Below are 20005 nucleotides of genomic sequence, written 5' to 3'. Positions count from 1 at the left end.
AAAATCCAGCTGTATAAATGCACAGGTATTGAAAATGAGGCAAATCGGCCAACAACACTGAATCCTGGGCACCCATAGATTGTATCTTAACTGTGCTGATAATGTGGTGATCACTTGCAATAACTTCCCAAGGTGAAATAATTTTTCCTCACTACAGACAACTGTGGGTTACCATCTTCCCCATTCCCCTTATCACGCTGTAAAGCCTGAATTCCACATTGCTGCCTGTGAGCAGAGGAGCCCCAAATCTTGTATAATCAACTTAATGGGAGTGGTGACTCCCAATATGGGGGGGTCCTGCTCTGGACTAATGGACAGTAAAACATAGTGATGCCAGCAGCACTAGTCCGGTTGTTTCTCATAACCAAGCCCAGTTGAATTATGCGAGTAGTCAACCAGCGATGCACTTCCCTATTTGTAATTAACCAGTTCAGAACCAGTACACACTCCCTAGAGCCAGTGGGGCTTGAACCCGTGTGGTCTAGCTCAGAAACAGGTGGAAGGATTACACTTGTAAGAGTGAGTTTACGTTTATTGGATACCATTAGCCAACATAGCCACTTGACTGTGACTTGCTCACTTGAAATTGGCCCTTGAACTGGGGACGGTTCTGTAACAGTTCTTACACACATAGAGTGGTCCATCCAAGTCTAGTGGCCAGGCCAGAGGGGGAAAAGAAATCTCCTTTTCTAGCGAAAAGCTGCGATCCGAACATTCTCACAGAAGAAACTTGGACAGCAGCCCCGCCCACTGTATTCTTCATCCAAGTTACATTATAACTTCAGGGGGTCACACCCCCATATACATACACACACAGTCACTTTAAAACTAAAGGGTTGTTGCTGTGTGTTGGTTGGCTGATGGGCGGATCCTGACCGAAGCTGTGGTCGGAGTTCGGGGCTGAGTTGGAGATTTGTGAACAGCGGGAGAGGAGCTGACACTGGAATTTTAACCTGGAGCAGGATTTATCCCCGTTTCTGGCTTCACTTGCCTGTGAGGCTTGGATGAATAAAAACACATCGACTGAAATGTTTTCGTATCGAAGATTTTTTCGGATCGTTTAATTCTTCACCCCCCACCGTCTCTGAGTTTGAGACTGAGTTTCCCTGCGCAGTGTAAACTCTTCTCCTCCCGATGGCGGAGCTGATCGAGCTGCGAGACCTGAGAGAGGACACGCTGATTCCCGGCAGCAGCCGCTCGGTGTACCGCTCGTCCGGCCTGGAGAGGACCAACGCCATGAGGATCAGTCCCAGGAGCCGGGCTTCCAGCGTCCAGAGCCCGGATAAGACGGCCAGGCAAGAGCGTAGGAGCAGGCAGCAACTGCCGGTGATGGACCAGGAGCTGAGACAGACCGAGAAACTGGGGGAAGGACACGACTTCAATCCTTGCACCCAGACTCAGCCCAGCTGGTGTGACCTGTGCGGCGACTTCATCTGGGGACTTTACAAACAGAGCCTACAGTGCGCGAGTAAGTCTCTCTCACACACACACACACACACGTGTCTTGTTTTACAAACATGCATTTTAAAAAAAGCCGAGTTAATCTGAAATGCGAAAGAAACAGAAAAAAAACCGATGAGACACTGCATCATTAGTACAAACAGAAATTGCTGGAAAAGCTCAGCAGGTCAGGCAGCATCTGTGGTTACCGTGGAAATCTGAGTTAGCGTTTCCGGTCGAGTGACCCTTCCTCTGCCTCTTTATCTTTAGTAAGAAGGCGACTTATCACGCTGTCCACTTTAGGGAGTACAGTTCGGGGATCAATTCCAAAATTCAGGAAAGATTTCGCAGTGTATGTTAAATGGATTGGATACGTTTTCTTTCTTTTTTATGTTACAATTTATTGTATTCGCCATCATATCAAACATATTCTATGTAACTCTTAATGTACATATTATGCTATCAAACTCAGTATTTTCTCCATATTACTAAGCTCTTGCTGCATCCTGTCAGATTTGCTATATTTAAATGCGTGCTATCACACACAGTACACTGTACAGTATTCTGGGTTTGCTGTCAGGCTATATATGGTAATAGATTAACACTGAGGCTTTCTCAATCTTCCAAATAGTCGGTTTAACAAAAGGAATTAGCTTTGCAAGACCAAACAGAAAAAGTGTATTCAAAATGCACTGTAAACCTTCCAGGTTAGATTGTCAACTCTGAGTAGGTGGAAAAGGCACAGAAACTGATGAAAGCAAGATGAAAGGGGCCACTGTCATCACAATTACATGCTTTTGAAACTTTTCTTATTTAAGTTGTTGCTAAACTCTTGATGCAGTTCTGTATGAACTCAATAAAAAGACCTGACTGGGTACCAAGCATCTTGTCTGTGTCAACTAGGAGAAAGTGAGGACTGCAGATGCTGGAGATCAGAGCTGAAAAATGTGTTGCTGGAAAAGCGCAGCAGGTCAGGCAGCATCCAAGGAGCAGGAGAATCGACGTTTCGGGCAAAAGGGCTTCCTGAAGAAGGGCTTATGCCCAAAACGTCGATTCTCCTGCTCCTTGGATGCTGCCTGACCTGCTGCGCTTTTCCAGCAACACATTTTTCAGCTCTTGTCTGTGTCATCCCAGAGTGATGCCAATTGTCACAGAGTGACATCAGCAAGTTTTGAGAAGATTTGAAACTCAGGTTGAGGTTCTGGATGTAGGTCTGCTTGCTGAGCTGGAAGGTTCATTTCCCGATGTTTTGTCACCATACAAGGTAACATCTACAGTGAGCCTGTGAAGATGTTACCTAGTATGGTGATGAAACGTCTGAAAATGAACCTTCCAGCTCAGCGAGTGGACCTACATCCACAGAGTGATATCTCCTCTCATTGCCCTGCTGACAATGAGGCTGGTTGACTGTCAGAATGAGAAATCTCCCTGAACCTACCTTGCTCTGTCTGATATTTGTGTTCAGCTTCAGTTCAACAGCACTCAGTGATTCAGAAATTTTGGCAGCGATTTTTATCAGTAAGCGATGGCCATCTTTGCCTGCCAGCTGTGCTCACTGGGGACAAATGGTTGGAAAGTTGTGGACAAGCACCGGCAGTGCTGAAGCTGATGGGCAAGACTGCCCACTGGAAAGCGCTTGTTGAAGGAAGAAAAGGATGTGTACTTAAATGGTGTCTTTCACAAACTCTGGATGTCTCTCATCTTCTCAGCTGGTGACGTATTTTTGTAGTGTCATCACTGTGGTAATGTTTTCAGCAGATTTTGGCATATGACCAAGTTTCTTGGCTTGGTGTTAGATACACCCTGTGTTAGTTGGATGGAGTTGTAAATAATTAAAATCCCCTATTGGAATGTAAATATTCATTTTCTTTCTGTAACTGGGTGTAAAGAAGCTTCATCTACCTGCATGGTTGGGAATATTAGGTAGCTGAAAGGGAGTCAAAGGTTTTACAATCACTGACGTCAATGAAGAAGTAATAAATGGACATCTCGGCCTGACAAGTAGAAAATACTTTATGACCAAGAAGTGGATTTGAAGACTGATTAGCCATGGTGTAATTGACACTGAACACTGAAGGGATCAAATGGCCTAATCTTGTTCTTATTGTTTAAGCTAGTGGTTTGAGACTACACTGAGAACTTTCCTCACATAGAAAGTTCATCCCAGTCAGAACTGTCATCTTTCATGATTTGGAGATGCCGGTGTTGGACTGGGGTGTACAAAGTTAAAAATCACACAACACCAGGTTATAGGAGAAAGTGAGAACTGCAGATGCTGGAGATCAGAGCTGAAAAATGTGTTGCTGGAAAAGCGCTACTGTTGAAGTCTTCCATTGTCTTCCCAAATGAACCTTCTCCATTTGGTTCTGAGGGTCTCCCATGAGTCAGCAGGGATGCTTCTCCTTTTCAGGAATAATTTTAGGACATTCCTAAAGCAGATCCCTGAGAGCCTCCAGCTCCGAATGAGTTCGCAGTTGAACAGTTGCTTTGGGAGGTGTCCTGTCAAACAGAACCAGCTCTGAATGATTAACACTTCTGTGCGGGACATGTTGGCTTGGGAGGGTTGCTGCTGTTGAACTGCAACCGTATTAGGAGGAGCTTGAGGTTTGGTGGTAGTATTCAAGTAATCTAAATGTGCCTGCTTTTGATTATCTCAGTCTCTGAAGCATAAAGGAACACAGGGCTCAGTGCTGTCTGCTAAACTGTAAGCTTCATTTTGGGTTTGTGGTCCAGATCCTCGAATAAGCTGAAACAGTTAATCAGTCCCTGATGAAGGGCTTCTGCCCGAAACTTCAATTCTCCTGCTCCTTGAATGCTGCCTGGCCTGCTGTGCTTTTCCAGCACCCCACTCTCGACTCCGAATCAGTTAAAGGCTGACCTGGCACATTGTAAATGATAATGGATCTTGTCATCTCTCTGCCTTTAGCAAGAAGAAATTACATGGAAATAACAGCATACGCAGAAGGCCACATTTGCACCTTTGCATATCTGCCAATGCGCTCTCATTGGTCACAACCATCTACTCTGATCCCTCGTCCGTCATCTTTTTCCCTATCAATTATTCATTTAGTTCCCTTTGTAAACAATGGTATAATCTTTCGATAGCTAAATCTGACATTGTGTTCCGATAACCTGTACTGCTTGGCCAACTGTGAAGGTGATCCATCACATGACCCCTCAGTACTCGTCGCCTTGCATGTTCACAAACACAGTGTCTACCTTCCTAGATTGGAAAGGAAACGGGCTCAGATTTGTCCAATTGGATGACTCTTGATTGGTTGTTTCCCACGGCTAGTGATTCTGAAAATTAGAAGTCATTTTGCTAAGGCTCACGTTTTGGATTGTAGTGAAGAGAAATTTCTTCAGTCAGGGAGTTATAAACCTTCAAAATTCTCTCTCAAAGGATCCTCAGTCAATTAAATATATTCAAGACTTCTGGTCGGCATGGACAGGTTGGACCGAAGGGTCTGTTTCCATGCTGTACATCTCTATGACTCTGACTCTATTTTGAGAGAATAGGGAAGAAAATGAAGTTGAGGATGAAATTTGAGCTATGAGCTAATGACAGACCACGTTAGAGTCTATGGCTTCTGCCTACTGTGATTTATTATGATTTGGAGATGCTGGTGTTGGACTGGGGTGTACACAGTTAAGAATCACACAACACCAGGTTATAGTCCAACAGGTTTAATTGGAAGCACACTAGCTTTCGGAGCGTTGCTCCTTCATCAGGTGGTTGCGCTCCGAAAGCTACTGTGCTTCCAATTAAACCTGTTGGACTATAACCTCGTGTTGTGATTTTTAGCTGTGATTTATTATGTTTTCATACCATTCTCAATAATCTTTTTCAAAATGGAAGCGTTTGAAGAAAACAGAAATTTTATATTTTATGTCCCAATGACTTTTCTCTCAGACTGGTCATAGCAGAGCTCTGGAGATGGATCTTTATTTCCTGGAGACACCAGGAAAGTCCTGGAGGGCCCTTTGGCAAAGTATGACCAAAAACCAGAAACTGTGCAGAGGTAAAATGGACACTGTTTCTTTATTGCTGAACAGCGCTTATAAAACATTGCCCCTGATGGTTTTTCTGATTTCTGTCTAACATATATTTTCATGAGAATGGATGCCAGATGCCTCTGCTATCAGACTTCCTCTGATAGCACCGGCTCTGCATAAAGTAAGCTGTTTCTCAGAAAAACCTCAGGCTACTAAATTCAGAGCTGCTATTTGTAGCAGGCATTCAGAAGAAAGGTTTTAATATTTGACCACAGGTACAAATTGCTCTGCTGCTGGACTTGTTACAGACAACTGTTAATGCTTTATGCGAAGCGATAGAGGTCACATATACTGATCATGGCCCTTTTGGACAGTACATAACATTCAGGATAGCTGCTGGAGTCGTGTTTCCTGAGGACTTGCTTCCCCACCGTACTTTAGCAATGACTCTTCTTGCTTCCCAACCCTCCACAAAGCTGACATTACACCTCTTTGTCAAATGAATGAAAGCTATAAAAATTCTGTCCCACTGCTCTCTCTCTGGAAGTTGAACTGTGGTGTCCCCTCTTTCTGGTACCATTAAGGCCAACAAAGATGACCGTTGACTGTAGTCAGTATTCCCACAAGACCATTTGTGTGGAACTCTGTTTATTTTAGTTCAACTGGAGAACAGGTTCAAGTCCCACATTTTCTAGTGGAACACACTTCCAATGTGAGAAAGTGAGGGCTGCAGATGCTGGAGATCAGAGCTGAAAATGTGTTGCTGGAAAAGCGCAGCAGGTCAGGCAGCATCCAAGGAACAGAAGAATCGACGTTTCGGGCATAAGCCTTGGATGCTGCCTGACCTGCTGCGCTTTTCCAACAACACATTTTCAACACCCTTCCAATGTGCCCTGTGCCAATATTCCTGAAGTGGAATTGCCGGTATTGGACTGAGGTGGACAAAGTCAGAAGTCACACAACACCAGGTTAGAATCCAATAGGTTTATTTAAAATCACAAGCTTTCAGAGTGCTCTCCTTCATCAGGTAAAGTCCACTTCATATGACAACGGGACAGTGCTCCGAAAGCTTATGATTTCAAATAAATCTGGTGTCATGTGACTTCTGCCACTATCCCTGGACAGTGTTAGAAGGAGACCTAAACAATGTTAAGTTGCAGGGTTGAAAATTAAAATGTTACATTAGAATAGCTGTATGGTAACTCAGCCCAGCTAGTATCTTCTGTTACTTACTGGATCTACTGATGATAGTCTATTATCAAGTAACCCCTCGTTTGGTCCTATCTACTGCGGAGATCCAATATTGTGAAATTACCTGCCTAAAGCTATCTCTGTCTCCTTCTTTAAGACCGGTGTCTTTGACATGCCTACTGATATAGGACAAAGTGTGAACTGCAGGTGCTGGAGAGTCAGAGTTAAAGTGTGTGCTAGAAAAGCACAGCAGGTCACGCAGCATCCGAGAAGCAGGAGAGTTGATGTTTTGGGCATGAACTCTTCATCAGAAACCCGAAACATCGACCCTCCTGCTTCTCGGATGCTGGCTGATCTGTGCTTTTCCAGCACTGCATTTTTTGACTGCTACTGATACATTCTTCTTTTGTTGAATGTTTTGTCAGGGCACCACATTGGGGCTTGTAACTATATAGGCCTCAAAATTGAAAAAAATGCTGATATTAGTTTTTGAATTGTTAAGGTCATTGATTTGTACTTTATTGGGCTTTTAGTTAGAGCATCAGTACAGCATAAATCTTGGGTTGATTTTCTGTCACTTGGTTTTGCTGTTTATGATGGAAGATCCTGTGTATTAATGCAGTGTAGTACACTTGATACTATGTGTCTGCTAGATCTTGGATTGGCACTGTGTTTGGGGGTGACATGTGACTAGCTAAGACTGCCAGCCTCACTGAGTAAAATGTCACTGCCCGTCCTGCAGTCCAGTGCCATCCAGTCCCTGTGTTTTTCATTTGTTTAATAGGTTATAGAACTAACCTGTTATGTTTCTTAAGACAGTCTCCATTGTGTAGCATAGATGATTGTGGTATAGGGTGACTAGCTGTACCCGATACGTTTATGAAAAAACCCTTCATGGACACAACATTGTACTTTGCTTTAACAGCTAAAACTACTCCTTCTGGTTTAAATGCTATCTTTCATTCTGTTAATTGTTCCGTTGAGTTGGCAGAGAGTGTTGCTGAACAAGTAACAGCTGTGGAATGAGTAATTTTCCCTATAGAATATGGTCATTGCAAAGAAGAAATGAGTGCCTTTCAAAATGTGTGTTTTCAATTTTAAAAAGAGCTGCTTTGAAACAATTTCCCTTCACCCAGTTTCAATTGAGTGTCTAAAATGTCACTTTTTTTTTTCTCTGGCTTATGTCTGTATTTTTCTTCACTTGTTCATGGGATGGGTTATGTCACTAGCAAGATGTTACCCATCTCTAATTGCCCTTGAACTGAGTGGTTTGTGAGGCCAATTCAGAGAGCAGTTAACATCCAACCACAATGAAGTGGGACTGGAGTCACATGTAGGCCAGACTCGGTAAAGTCTTCAATGAATCAGATGGGTTTTTACAACAGGGAGAAAGTGAGGACTGCAGATGCTGGAGATCAGAGCTGAAAAATGTGTTGCTGGAAAAGCGCAGCAGGTCAGGCAGCATCCAAGGAGCAGGAGAATCGACGTTTCGGGCATAAGCCCTTCCTCAGGAATGAGGAGGGTTTTTACAACAGTCGATGACTGTTTAATTATACTGTTAAGAGTCTAGTTTTCCATTCCAGATTTCCATTAATTAAATTTAAAGTGCACCAGTTGCTATGATGGGATTTAAACCCTTCAGATTACTCATCCAGTGACATTACATTAGGCTACCATTGCCCCCAAATCTATCATTTATGCTGAAAGAGCTAATATTTTAAAAGGTAAACATCCTTTCCATCCCTTCCAATTTTCTGCCTTTTTCTCTCATGAAGGTAGTGCCTCGTTTACTGAGTTATAGTAACACAGGCTATCTGAAAACCTGTAGGTGAAGATGAAGAGAATAGATTTAGCGAGTGAAGACCTCAGAAGGGGCCTGGGAGAGTTTGGTAGTTTTTAATGTTGAGATATATTTGGTTACATTGGACCCTAGGTTGTTGACTAGTCAATATTGAGAGATCAGAGAATACTAGCCAAATTCTGAACTCTCCCTCAGTGCACCCCTGCTGCAAGAATATCCAGATTTTTCACGACATATTTGTTTTAGATTTCCTACAGTATAGAAACAGGCCATTTGGCCCAACAAGTCCACATCAACCCTCCAAAGAGTAACCCATCCAGACCCATTCCCCTGCCCTATACTTACCCCTGACTAATGCACCTAACACTATGGGCAATTTAGCATGGCTAATTTACCTGACCTGCACATCTTTGGACTGTGGGAGGAAACTGGAGCACCCAGAGGAAACCCACGCAGACATGGGGAGAATGTGCAAACTCCACACAGACACAGTCACCTGAGGCTGCAATCAAACCTGGGTCTCTGGCGCTGGGAGGCAGCAGTGCTAACCACTGACCCATTGTGCCACCAATTTGTACATTTCTAACTCCTTCCAGATTGCGAGGTTCTGTAAAGAACTCTAAGAATGGAAGGCCCTGTGCAGTGCTCTCTTACAGGCAGCATTGTCAGCTACCTACTGGACCTACTGATGATAGTCTTTTATCTAATAACCCCTCATTGGGGCCCATCTACTATACTGCTTCGAGAGGCAAGTGTCCACTTCAGACAAGTGGGTTTGCTGGATATTCTGAGAGACTCGTCAGTATGTGGCTGCACATCTTGTCGCAAGGTTGGGAAGGAAATGTCGCGGCACCACAGATCTGTCCATCTTCATTCTCTCTTTTTGCACCCGTCACTAACATGTCCTAAAACTGGCTCAACCTCCTCTAAGCATCTTTTTTCTTTAGTGTTGCAAAGGAAGGATAAAAATAGGTAGAAGATGCAGCTGTACTTATAAACAGTCTCACATTGAAGGGCTGCTTATCAACTTGATAGCCAATTGTTTAATGAACAATCTGCTGGTGAAGTAAAACCACTTCTCACTGGGGCTAGAGTTCAAGGTTGTGATATTGTCAACAAGACTGTCTTCATATTTGTGTTAGATCCTCCTGTCAAGGTTGGATCATTTGTCCCACCACCAAGAGGTCACAACGTCCAACTGTATTGGAGGATGGAAACAATGACCTTCAGGTAGTCTCTCTGTTACAGTGCGTTTTCTGAGCTGCAAAATAATGTTGTCAAGAATCTGACCACACACTGGCCATTTGGGCTCCTGGTCCAATCTGAGGGGGAAAAAACTCACTGGATTCTCTCAGAGACAACAAAGCAGAGGAACTAGACTAGAAACTAGTATGTATCATGTCAATGTGAACGTCTATCCTGAGCAAAGCGTGAGCGACTTCCAAAATAACTCCCTGATAAGAGAGTCATCTTGTTGGCCATTCTAAGGTCGGGCCAATATTTCTGGGTATCAACCCAGAAGTATTGATTCGGAATAGCAGGAGATGGCAATGTAAATTTTTTACGTTTAACTGTAAGACAGAGAAACATACCACCGTCTTCCCTGGGACATCCAGTTTCTTGCAGGTAAGCAGAACAAATTAACCCTTTAACATCTCTTTCTCTCCTTTTATCATTCCATGATAACGCCTTTTTCAGCTTCCATTTTTGTTATCAACTTATTCATTAGAATCTTACAGCCAGTACGTAAACCAGTTATTGACACACAACATACAATGATCATAACAACAAAAATTACTAGTCCATGCAGTAGATGTGATCCTCCCACGTGGGAATAAAGGTTCACCAGTACAGTTCTTAAATCCACAGTCATCAGTGACCACTCCATCCCCTCTAAGTTGAATGGAAACAAGCCACTTATCCAGTAAACTCCAACCTGAAAACAACATCCAGTTTGTCCTTGCACATGACTCCATGGAGAAATCTGACCTCTTGGATAAGGGCAGTTAAATACTCCCATCTTTGCAGGGATGCTTCTGATGGAGGATACCAGCGCATCGGAGTGTGATGTGTGGCAGCTGCAGCAGCAGGGTAGGTGAACGCAGCATTCTTTGCTATTTCTGCTCCCGCTCTGCTGTCAAATGTAACAAAGCCAACTGGCTGTTGTGATATTACCTTGATCAGTGAACCTTCATATCCCTTAAATGATTGTTCATATCCCTTAAATGATTGAAAGACAAGGTAAAGCTCACGTGGCTTAATATCCATAGGAAGGCAACTGACAAAAAATGTATGGACTTCCTCTTCACTGTTATTAGTTTCTTCACTTTTCATGCTCAGGACTGGGGAGCCGATTGAATTCGTTATGTCCCCCTACCCCGGGCAGGCAGTGCTGGTACTGGGAGAGCAGGAGGGGTCACCAAAATGGGTGCAATACTATTGTCTATCAGAAGCGCTGAGCAAGGTTCCCAGGAATGTGACTTGGCGCTGAGTGTGCAATGGGTAACATTTCCAGGAGGGTTGGATAAATGGAGTGGAACTTGGATGAGGTTGTGGAGGGGCAGACAGTGGTCCGAAGGCATGCTTTATCTCCGAATTCCAGGGGGACTCTAATCTCCTTTTCTGAGAATTTATAGTTCTGAGGACTCTAACCTCCAATTTCAAGGGGGAATTGAACCTTGCTGGGACGAAGTTGTCAGCATTCAAGTTCGTAAGTTATCTCAAAGATTCCATCACTACAGAGCCTAGGGGACGAAGGGTCGACTAAGTGATATGTTAAATGAGAGAGATCAAGGTAACGCTTACTTAGTGGGCCCACTAGGTACCGTTGCGCAGGCGATCACATACTCAATCTGCCTAGAAGCTCCATATATGTTGGAATCCCACTCATGTTGCCAAATATTAGGTTCCCTTCTTGAGATTCTTGCACGCTTGATGCAATTGCAATACGCCAACTTCTGTGAGCAGCCAAAATTTATTAAGCAAGTGCAAGCTTTTGAAGGATCACTTCACACTCTTTGCCATGCTTGCGAAGTGTGTCAGGCAAAGCTGCCTGAACAAAGGGACCAGTCCTCTCCTTTATACAAGATTTTACATCACAGTCAGTAATGCCCACAAGACATCCCCCAGCCACTCCCCCATAGTCACATGCCACTCAACACAATGTAGTGATTTTCTGGAAATACTCAAATGTGATTAAATTGATTCTGAATTGCACGAAATGGCTACATAAAATTTTTACATTCTACCTGCAAGTCAGAGAAACATACCACCCTCTCACTGGGACATCCAATTTCTCGAATGTCAACGGAACAAATTAACCCTTTAACATCTCACCACCTCAAAATCGGCATCACTTCCTCTGCAAGCTCATTCCATATACACACGAGCATCTGCAGAAAGAACCTACCCTTCTCACCTTAAAGCTTTGCCCTCGAGTTTTGGACTCCCCTGCTCTGGGAAAAAGACCTTATCTATTCACCCTATTTATCTCGTGATTTTCTAAACCTCCATAAGGTCACCACTCAGTCTCTGACCCTCCAGGGAAAACAGCCCCTGCCTATTTAGCTTCTCCCTATAAACCAAACCTCCAACCCCAGCAATATATTTATAAATCTTTTCTGCATCCTCTCAAGTTTAACAACATCGTTTCTATAGACGAGCAACCAGAATTGTACACAATATTCCAAAAGTTGCCTGCCCAATATTCCTTAGAACCTCAGCATGACTCCCAATTCCAATACTCAATGTATTGACCAAAGAAGGGAAGCATGCTAAATGTTGCCTTCATCACCTTATCTACCTACAATTCCACTTTCAAGTAACTATGCACCTGCAGTCCTAGGTCTGTTTGTTGAGCAACACTCCTACCATTAACTATATAAGTCTTACCCTGGTTTGCCTTAACAAAATGCAACACTTCACATTTATCTAAATTAAACTCCATCTGCTAATCCTGGGTACATTTGCCGATCTGATCAAGGTCCCATTATAGTTTTATAATCTTCTTCACTGTCCACTATACCACCTATTTTGGTGTCATCTGCAAATTTACTAACCATACTTCCTATATTCACATCCAAATCATTTATATGAATGAAGAAAAACAGAGGACCCAGCACTGATCCTTGTGGCACGCCACTGCTCACAGGCCTCCAGCCTGAACAACAACCATCTACCACCATCCTCTGTCTCTTCCCTTCAAGCCAATTTTATATTAATTAGCCAGCCCTCCCTGGATTCCATGTGATCTAACCTTACAAACTAGTCTACCCTGGGGAACCTTGTCAAATTATTTTTCCTGTGATTGTGCCCCTGTATTTTACATTCCCCATCCAGTGGCAACATTTCTCAACTTCTGTCAAGCTCCTTCAGAATTGTATTGAGATCACTTCTCATTCTTTGAAACTCCCTTCATCGGTACGGTACGGTATGGTTGCCTTCATCAGTCAAGGCACAGAGTATACAAACTGGCAAGTGATGTTGTAGCTGTATGGAACTTTAGCTGCATACAGAAAGATGTGGAGGCTTTGGAGAGGCTACAGAAAAGGTTTACTAGGATGTTGCCATGTCTGGAGGATATTTAGCTTTGATGAGAGATTGTACACACTTGGTTTACTTTCACTTGATTTGTCAGATGCTGAGGGGCGACTGGTAGAAATATATACAATTATGAGGGTTGTGGATAGAATGGATAGCTGGAGTCTTGTTCTTAGGGAACATACATTTAAGATGAAAGGAGGGAAATTTAAAGGAGATGTGAGGAACATGTTTATTTAGAGTGGTGAATGCCTAGAATGTGCTGTTAGAAGAGGTGGTAAAAGCAGACACAATAGCAACGTTATTGAGGAATCTTAATAGATACATGAATAAGCTGGGAATAAAGGAATATGAGCTGTGTAGAGGCAGAAGGTTTTCAGTTTAGAAAGGTGTTATGTGTTGATGCTGTCTTGGTGGGCTGAAGAGCCTGTTCCTTTTGTTCTTCGAAAGCGTAGACTCACCGTCACTTTCCATGATGAGCACAAAACTCACAGCAACATTCAGATCAGCGCACACACCCCAAACACAGGAGGAAAAATACATTGCTTTTGATTGCTTTTTGTTTTTCGATGAATAATGTTAGACAAATTAGAGATTTATAATTTTTCTTCAACTCTGAAGTAAAAAGAAGAACTTTAGATAGCACCTTTCACAATTTTCAGGCAGCCAGTGATACACTTTTGGTGTGTAGTCATGATTGTATGGTCATCGGAAGGCAATGAGATAATAGAGTCATAGAATCCCTACAGTGTGGAAACAAGCCATTCGGCCCATTAAGTCCACACCAACCCTCCGAAAAGCAACCCACCCCAGACCCACCTCTCCAGCCTAACTCTGTAACCCTGCATTTCCCATGGCTAATCCACATAGCCTGCACATCCCTGAACACTATGGGTAGTTTAGCACAGCCAATTCACCTAACCTGCACATCTTTGGATTGTGGGAGGAAACCGGAGCACGTGGAGGAAACTCACGCAGCTATGGGAAGAATGTGCAAACTCCACACAGACAGTTTTCTGAGCGTGGAATTGTACCCTGGTACTGTAAGGCAGCTATGCTAACCACTGAGCCACCCAATGAGGATCAAGTAATGTGTTTAGTGTTAATGAATATTGGTTAGGACATAAGAACTCCCTCAGTCCTCTTTTAAGTAGTGTCCAAGAGTATTTTATGTCCATCTGAATGGACAAATGGTGCTTCTATTTAACAATCCAAAAGGCAGCATCAGCACTTCCCAACAGTAGCTTTCCTTCAGTACTGTACTGGAATGTCAGCTGAGATTACATGCACATTTCTTTGGAGTGAGACTTGAACCCACAACCTTCAGATTTGAGCATTACCACTGTGTGCCACACTGTCAGACTCTCAGGGCTGAATCTCTTTGTTATTTTGGCTAAGTCCGAGTTGCCTTGAGTCTTTTGGAGCGTTTTCCGACGTGATGCCTAGCAAGTTCTCTCATCATTATCCTGCCAAATTATCTACCGCACTCCAATGGCATCTCTCACGTCCAACTTCCACCACATCCTACCATCTGCCAATCCAGGAACAACTAGCTACTCAGCAGTTATCCCAGAATTCACTGGCAAACCTAGCACCTGTGTCACATTTTAAACGTCTGCATGGTTCCTGGCACGTACCTTGGAAATGGCACTCGGGGTTTGCAGACAAGATCCTGGAGATTCCGCTAGGCAAGATGGTGCTCTTCCCTCAGCACCTGCAGTGGTGGCCATGATGGCAGACTATGCTAGTTGGTCCATGGTTGCCAACCTGGGATAGAGCAGCCTCCGCCATCTGGAGGAATACACAGCAAAGTAGGAAGAAGATCAACGTTCTTTTTCACTCCAACACTGTAAATGTCATTTCTGTATCTCTACTACCTCACACACTTATTCTATCTCTGCCTCTCTACACATGCTCTACCACTTTCACTATTGTCTGCAACATCTTCCCCACTGGCTCTCACCCACTCCAGCTCAGAATACCACTAACACTGCAAGCTTTCTGCATTACCTACTCACTTGGACACCTCCCCATCTGCACCGACAGGTAATAGCTATGCCACTCACTTGCATTTTCCTCAGTATCTGCTTCTCTCTCATTTCAGGAAGTAAACAAGCCCACAGTGGGGCAGAAAGACTCAAGGCAGGTGGTGTGCTGATCAACATTCAGCTCCTCTCTCCTTTTTAAGGGGAGGATTCTGTCTCTGACTGCCCCGAGCATGGCCTGGACTAATATTAGAGGCTGCCCTTGACTTACTGTACCAAGACCCCCTGAGCAAAAGCTATCTTCTCTGACTTTACAGAAATCTGCTGACAACTATGACGCTCTGTCTGCGCTACATGGCAAGCCAGCAGTAATATGTGCCTGGACTCTCTGGCTGAGGGGTGAAGTGAAAATTGGCAAGGCAGTGCAGAGCAGAACAGAGATGCTGTGAGCATCCAGGCAGGCTCAGAGCGAGAGAGTGCTATGACAGTGAGTGAAGAGCCTGAAGCTGCAGTCTGGTCGATTCCATGAGCTGGGTGTGTGTCCCTGAGTGCATAGTGTCCCTTGCTGCAGCATTACAATGAGAGAAACTAGTGCACCCTGAGATGCAGTACTGAAGTGCTGAAGCCTCCTGTAAGTGGCTCGGAAACGTGCCATGAGGGTTCCTGGAGACTGGTATATGTTGGGAAACATATAGCTGGTGCCAGTGGTGTGTGTCTTGAGATTTAGTGCCTAGTGTCCAACACGAATGTTATTTGGATTAAGCAGTGAGCTGAATTCACCCAGTACCTGCTGTGGTTTCCGTGACTTTTTCTGATGTAGAGCTTGTTTGTCCATTTTATTATGTTGAGAGGCTGAATATTAATGGGTGAGTTGGGCTGTTAACAAGATGCTTACTGAGCAACAATCTCTGTCAATTAGCATTGCACTGCTGCCTAGCGAGTATCTCACCACATCACTTGTGAAAAGCATAAAAGATGGAGCAGGTTTCTCTGGAAATTGAGTTGAGCCTCACCATACTTGTTGCCTGACTCTGTTGGAGATGTTGACTTAGCCAACATCACTCGGATGTCTACAAGATCTCGCCCTGTGTCTTTAATCTGTAACACTTCCTATGCTGAACAAAACCAAACACTGTGCCCCAGATAACAGCATCTGAGCCACCCACCCTATGCCGTGTGACTCTCCTGTCAAGCAGCTCCCACACTGAAGGTCAGGGTTATGGCGCTGTTCCAATATAATGCAGAACAACTAGTATCTCAAGATGCAGTGACCTTACTCAAAGTCGTCTCACTGTACAAACAACCTTGAATGTTTTGAACTGTGTGTCGCACCCTGTGCTTCCTTTCCCTCAATCTGAGATTTTGGCATTCTCCAATCACCTAGCAGATGTTATGAGGATTGTGAAAGCACAATTTATCATGTATTGATGGAGGCTGGTGGGATGGGAGGATGCTGGAATATATAAGTGGACCTTTGCCCTCCTTGGAATTATTGTACTCCAGAAATAACATTTGTTGAACCTTCAGAGAAACAATCTAATTACACAGAGAGAGGACATATAATTTGCCTGCGACTCTGGCCTCTGTCGTTTGCAGAAACGAATATGTTTGCATTTTGTAAAACAGGATGTCCTGCTCAGATCTCATCTGTATTGTGTTGTTGTCATGGCAACGACTGTGGTTTGTGGCTCGAATGCGCTTCGTGATATTATCTGATCAGCTGAAGACGTTTAGAATAATGGTGAAGACAGCAATCTTTGAGCCAGCCACATTATCCGGGAGAGCTCAAATAACAGCCTTCAGACAAGAAAATGATAGCGGGAGTAAGGAGTGCTTTTGTTAAACATAAAGCACATTTAATCCACACAGCTGCCGTTTACCATGTTTAAGTTTTTATCTGGAACGACAGTTCAAATTGTTAAATAAGGAAATGATTCAGGTGAAATGAGTTTTAAGAGAACATTTGGCATTAGTGTGATGTAGACTGTATGATTGGAATGCATATTTTAAAATAATTTGTTGTAAGCTTGAATTTTTGTTTTTTGAGTAAAGAAAATATGGGTTTTCTGTGTCTGAAAGTTGTTGGTTTTTCTGTAGTCATGGTGATTTTCTTTTAAAACAATTTTGGTAGACATAGGTAGGATTTTATGACCAAACAAGATGAAACAAGCTACATTAGAAGGTCAGGAGATGGTTTTAAGTTTGTTTTCTAGTTTTACTTTGAGTACAGAGCAGTCCTGTGATGTTTTTGTTTAAGATGCTTGCCCCATACATCTGAGAAGAGAAAGATACTCTGTAATTACATTACCTTTGAGTAAAGAGTTAATAATAGTCCCAGACCAGAAATATCAGGATAATATCATGAAGAGGATACTTAAAGCTGAGAATGTTTAACACTAGCTGTGTAATAACTCCAGGAAGAAGCTGTCTGCAGTTTCTGCCTAATGAGTAAAAATCATGAGTGATGTAAACCATCCTCCTGATCTGGAAATCTATTAATGTTCCATTTTCATTACTGGATTGATATCCAGGAATTCCTAAGATGCTATTAGAAATAGGGACTCTGATATGAATATTGTACAAATGGTGTTTTGTTTACTATATGAATGGTGTTTTACAAAAACCTTTCATTTTATGAAGGAGTATTTTGAGATTACAGTGTAATTGGATTGTACTTTTACTGTAGGTTTAAAAATCTTTGAATAAGTCACTAGTTTGGTTTATTCTATTTTGTCTTTATTTCTTTTGTAAATAAACTTATGTTATATTGCTAAAGCAAAATCTGCAGCTTGGTGTGCTTACATTTCATTGAGAGACCACTTCTTAAATCAAAATGTGACCTATTAAGCTAGGTTTCTGTCTGGGATTTGACTTGTCCAGTGATAATATCAGCAGGGATATAACATTACAGTGAGGGAAAGTGTAAAATTGGAATGGTGTCGACTGCATGCAGACTTCGTTACAATGAGGGAGCATTACAAAGTTGACATGCTGTTACCTGACCTGCATAGCAAGCTGTGGACACAGGTTTATTGTGAGTCATGATCCCTGCACATGGCTTTCCAATTTTAACTTTTGAAATAGCAGTACCAATATAAAATATTGTCAGCTCTTTACTCATTCACTTTTAAAAATATTTTAGTTAGGATTTCCAATACTGTCCATATTATAATTATACATCTGCTGTTGATATAGTTTTAGATCCGTTTCCGTGCAGTTTGACTCTGACTCTAATACTGGAACATCCTCAGAACCCCTACACTGTGAAAACAGGCCATTCAGCCCAACAAGTCCACACCGACTCTCTGAAGAATATCCCACCCAGACTCACTACTTGACCCTTTCCTGTAACCCTGCATGCCCCATGACTAATCCTACGCATTTGTGGACCACAGGCAATTTAACATAGCCAATCCATGTAACCTGTACATTTTTTAACATGCACTAATGTATGGCATATTTGCCAGGTAATGTATGCTGCTAAAGTAGAGCTAGAGGCTTTGCAAGGGAAACCTGGAAACACCAAATCATCTGTCATCCTGATTTGGATATCTATTAGTGTTCCCTTTTCATTACTGGATTAATATCCAGGAAATCCTAAGATGGTGCTCACTGGGGAGGAACACCCACTACCACTTTTTCAGCATATTTAGTGATGGGTCATATTTATGGCAGGGCAAGTGTAGCTCTGGTTGGATTCACACCCGGCAAAAGCAAGATGGTTGTTGTTGGAGGTCAGTAATCATAGCTCCAGCACATCTCTGCAGGAGCTGTTTGGAGCACTGTCCTCGACCCAATCATCTTCAGCTACTTCATCAGTAAGCTTCCCTTCATAATAAGGTCAGAAATGGGGATTTTTCCCATACGATGATGATGATGATTGTGCAATGCTCAGTAACACTTCCAACCTGTAAGGTACTGAGCAGGCCAAGTCCACAAGCAGCAAGAATTGGGACCAACATCCAGTCTCAGGCTGGTAAGTGACAAGTAACATCAATGTCACACAGATGCCAGACAATGGCCACCTCAACAAGAGAGAATCTTTTATGTCGACCTTGACCGGGGTTGGGAGCACGCTTGCCTTAGAATAATTTGATACAAAGTTCAAATCCCACTCCAGGATTTCAGAGCAAACGTTGAGGTTGACACACCAAAAGCTGCACTGAGAGAGTAGGGCACTGTTAGAGGAGTTGTTTGAAGATAAGCCATAAAACTAAGAAACCAGCTACTGATTGGGTGAATGAAAACAATCGTGTGACATTATTTTTGAAGAAGAGGGAAAGCCACCCCGGTATCCTGGCCAGAATTTATCTCACCAATGCATCACACAAAAAAAAAACAATTTGATCATGATCTCCTCATTATTTGTATGAGTTTGCTACATATAAGTTAGCTGCTGTGCTTTCTATGTTACAGAAGTGATAATTCTTCAAAAAGAACGTCCTTATTGGCTCTAAAGTGGTTTCCGTGGCAGTTGCTACATAAATGCATGTCTGATCCTTTTTCTACTTTCCAACCATTTTTCCTTCATATTCAATGGCATTGCCATTGCTAAATCCTTTACTATCCATATCCTGTGGTGCTACTATTGACCAAACATACGTAGATCGCCCATTCTAAATACAGTGGCCTACAAGAACAGATCAGGGGCTGGGAACTCGATTGACACATGTCCTGTCATAGAGATGTACAGCATGGAAACCGACCCTTCGGTCCAACCCGTCCATGCCGACCAGTTATCCCAACCCAATCTCGTCCCACCTGCCAGCACCTGGCCCATATCCCTCCAAACCCTTCCTATTCATATACCCATCCAAATGCCTTTTAAACGTTGCAATTGTATCAGCCTCCACCACATCCTCTGGCAGCTTACTCCATGCACGTACCACCCTCTGTGTGAAAAAGTTGCCCTTTAGTTCTCTTTTATATCTTTCCACTCTCACCCTAACCTATGCCTTCTAGTTCTGGACTCCCACCACCCCACGGAAAAGACTTTGTCTATTTACCCTATCCATGCCCCTCATAATTTTGTAAACCTCTATAAGGTCACCCC

At 43.1% G+C, this 20005-nt stretch overlaps 1 protein-coding gene across 2 annotated transcripts in view; it reads left to right on the top strand.

Annotated features, from left to right (window-relative positions):
- The first annotated feature begins 593 nt into the window (after window positions 1–593).
- Window positions 594–20005, top strand: part of LOC122559172 (ras association domain-containing protein 1-like) — an 87876-nt gene continuing 68464 nt past the window's right edge. For both annotated transcript variants that reach the window (XM_043708550.1, XM_043708549.1), the window contains exon 1: window positions 594–1468. In XM_043708550.1, coding sequence (XP_043564485.1) covers window positions 1135–1468 — 334 coding nt within the window. In that variant the 5' untranslated portion in view covers window positions 594–1134. The remainder of the gene's footprint in view (window positions 1469–20005) is intronic.

Source organism: Chiloscyllium plagiosum, chromosome 18 (assembly GCF_004010195.1).
Source record: "Chiloscyllium plagiosum isolate BGI_BamShark_2017 chromosome 18, ASM401019v2, whole genome shotgun sequence".
NCBI classification, from domain to species: domain Eukaryota; kingdom Metazoa; phylum Chordata; class Chondrichthyes; order Orectolobiformes; family Hemiscylliidae; genus Chiloscyllium; species Chiloscyllium plagiosum.
This window is presented reverse-complemented; position numbering and strand designations above follow the sequence as displayed.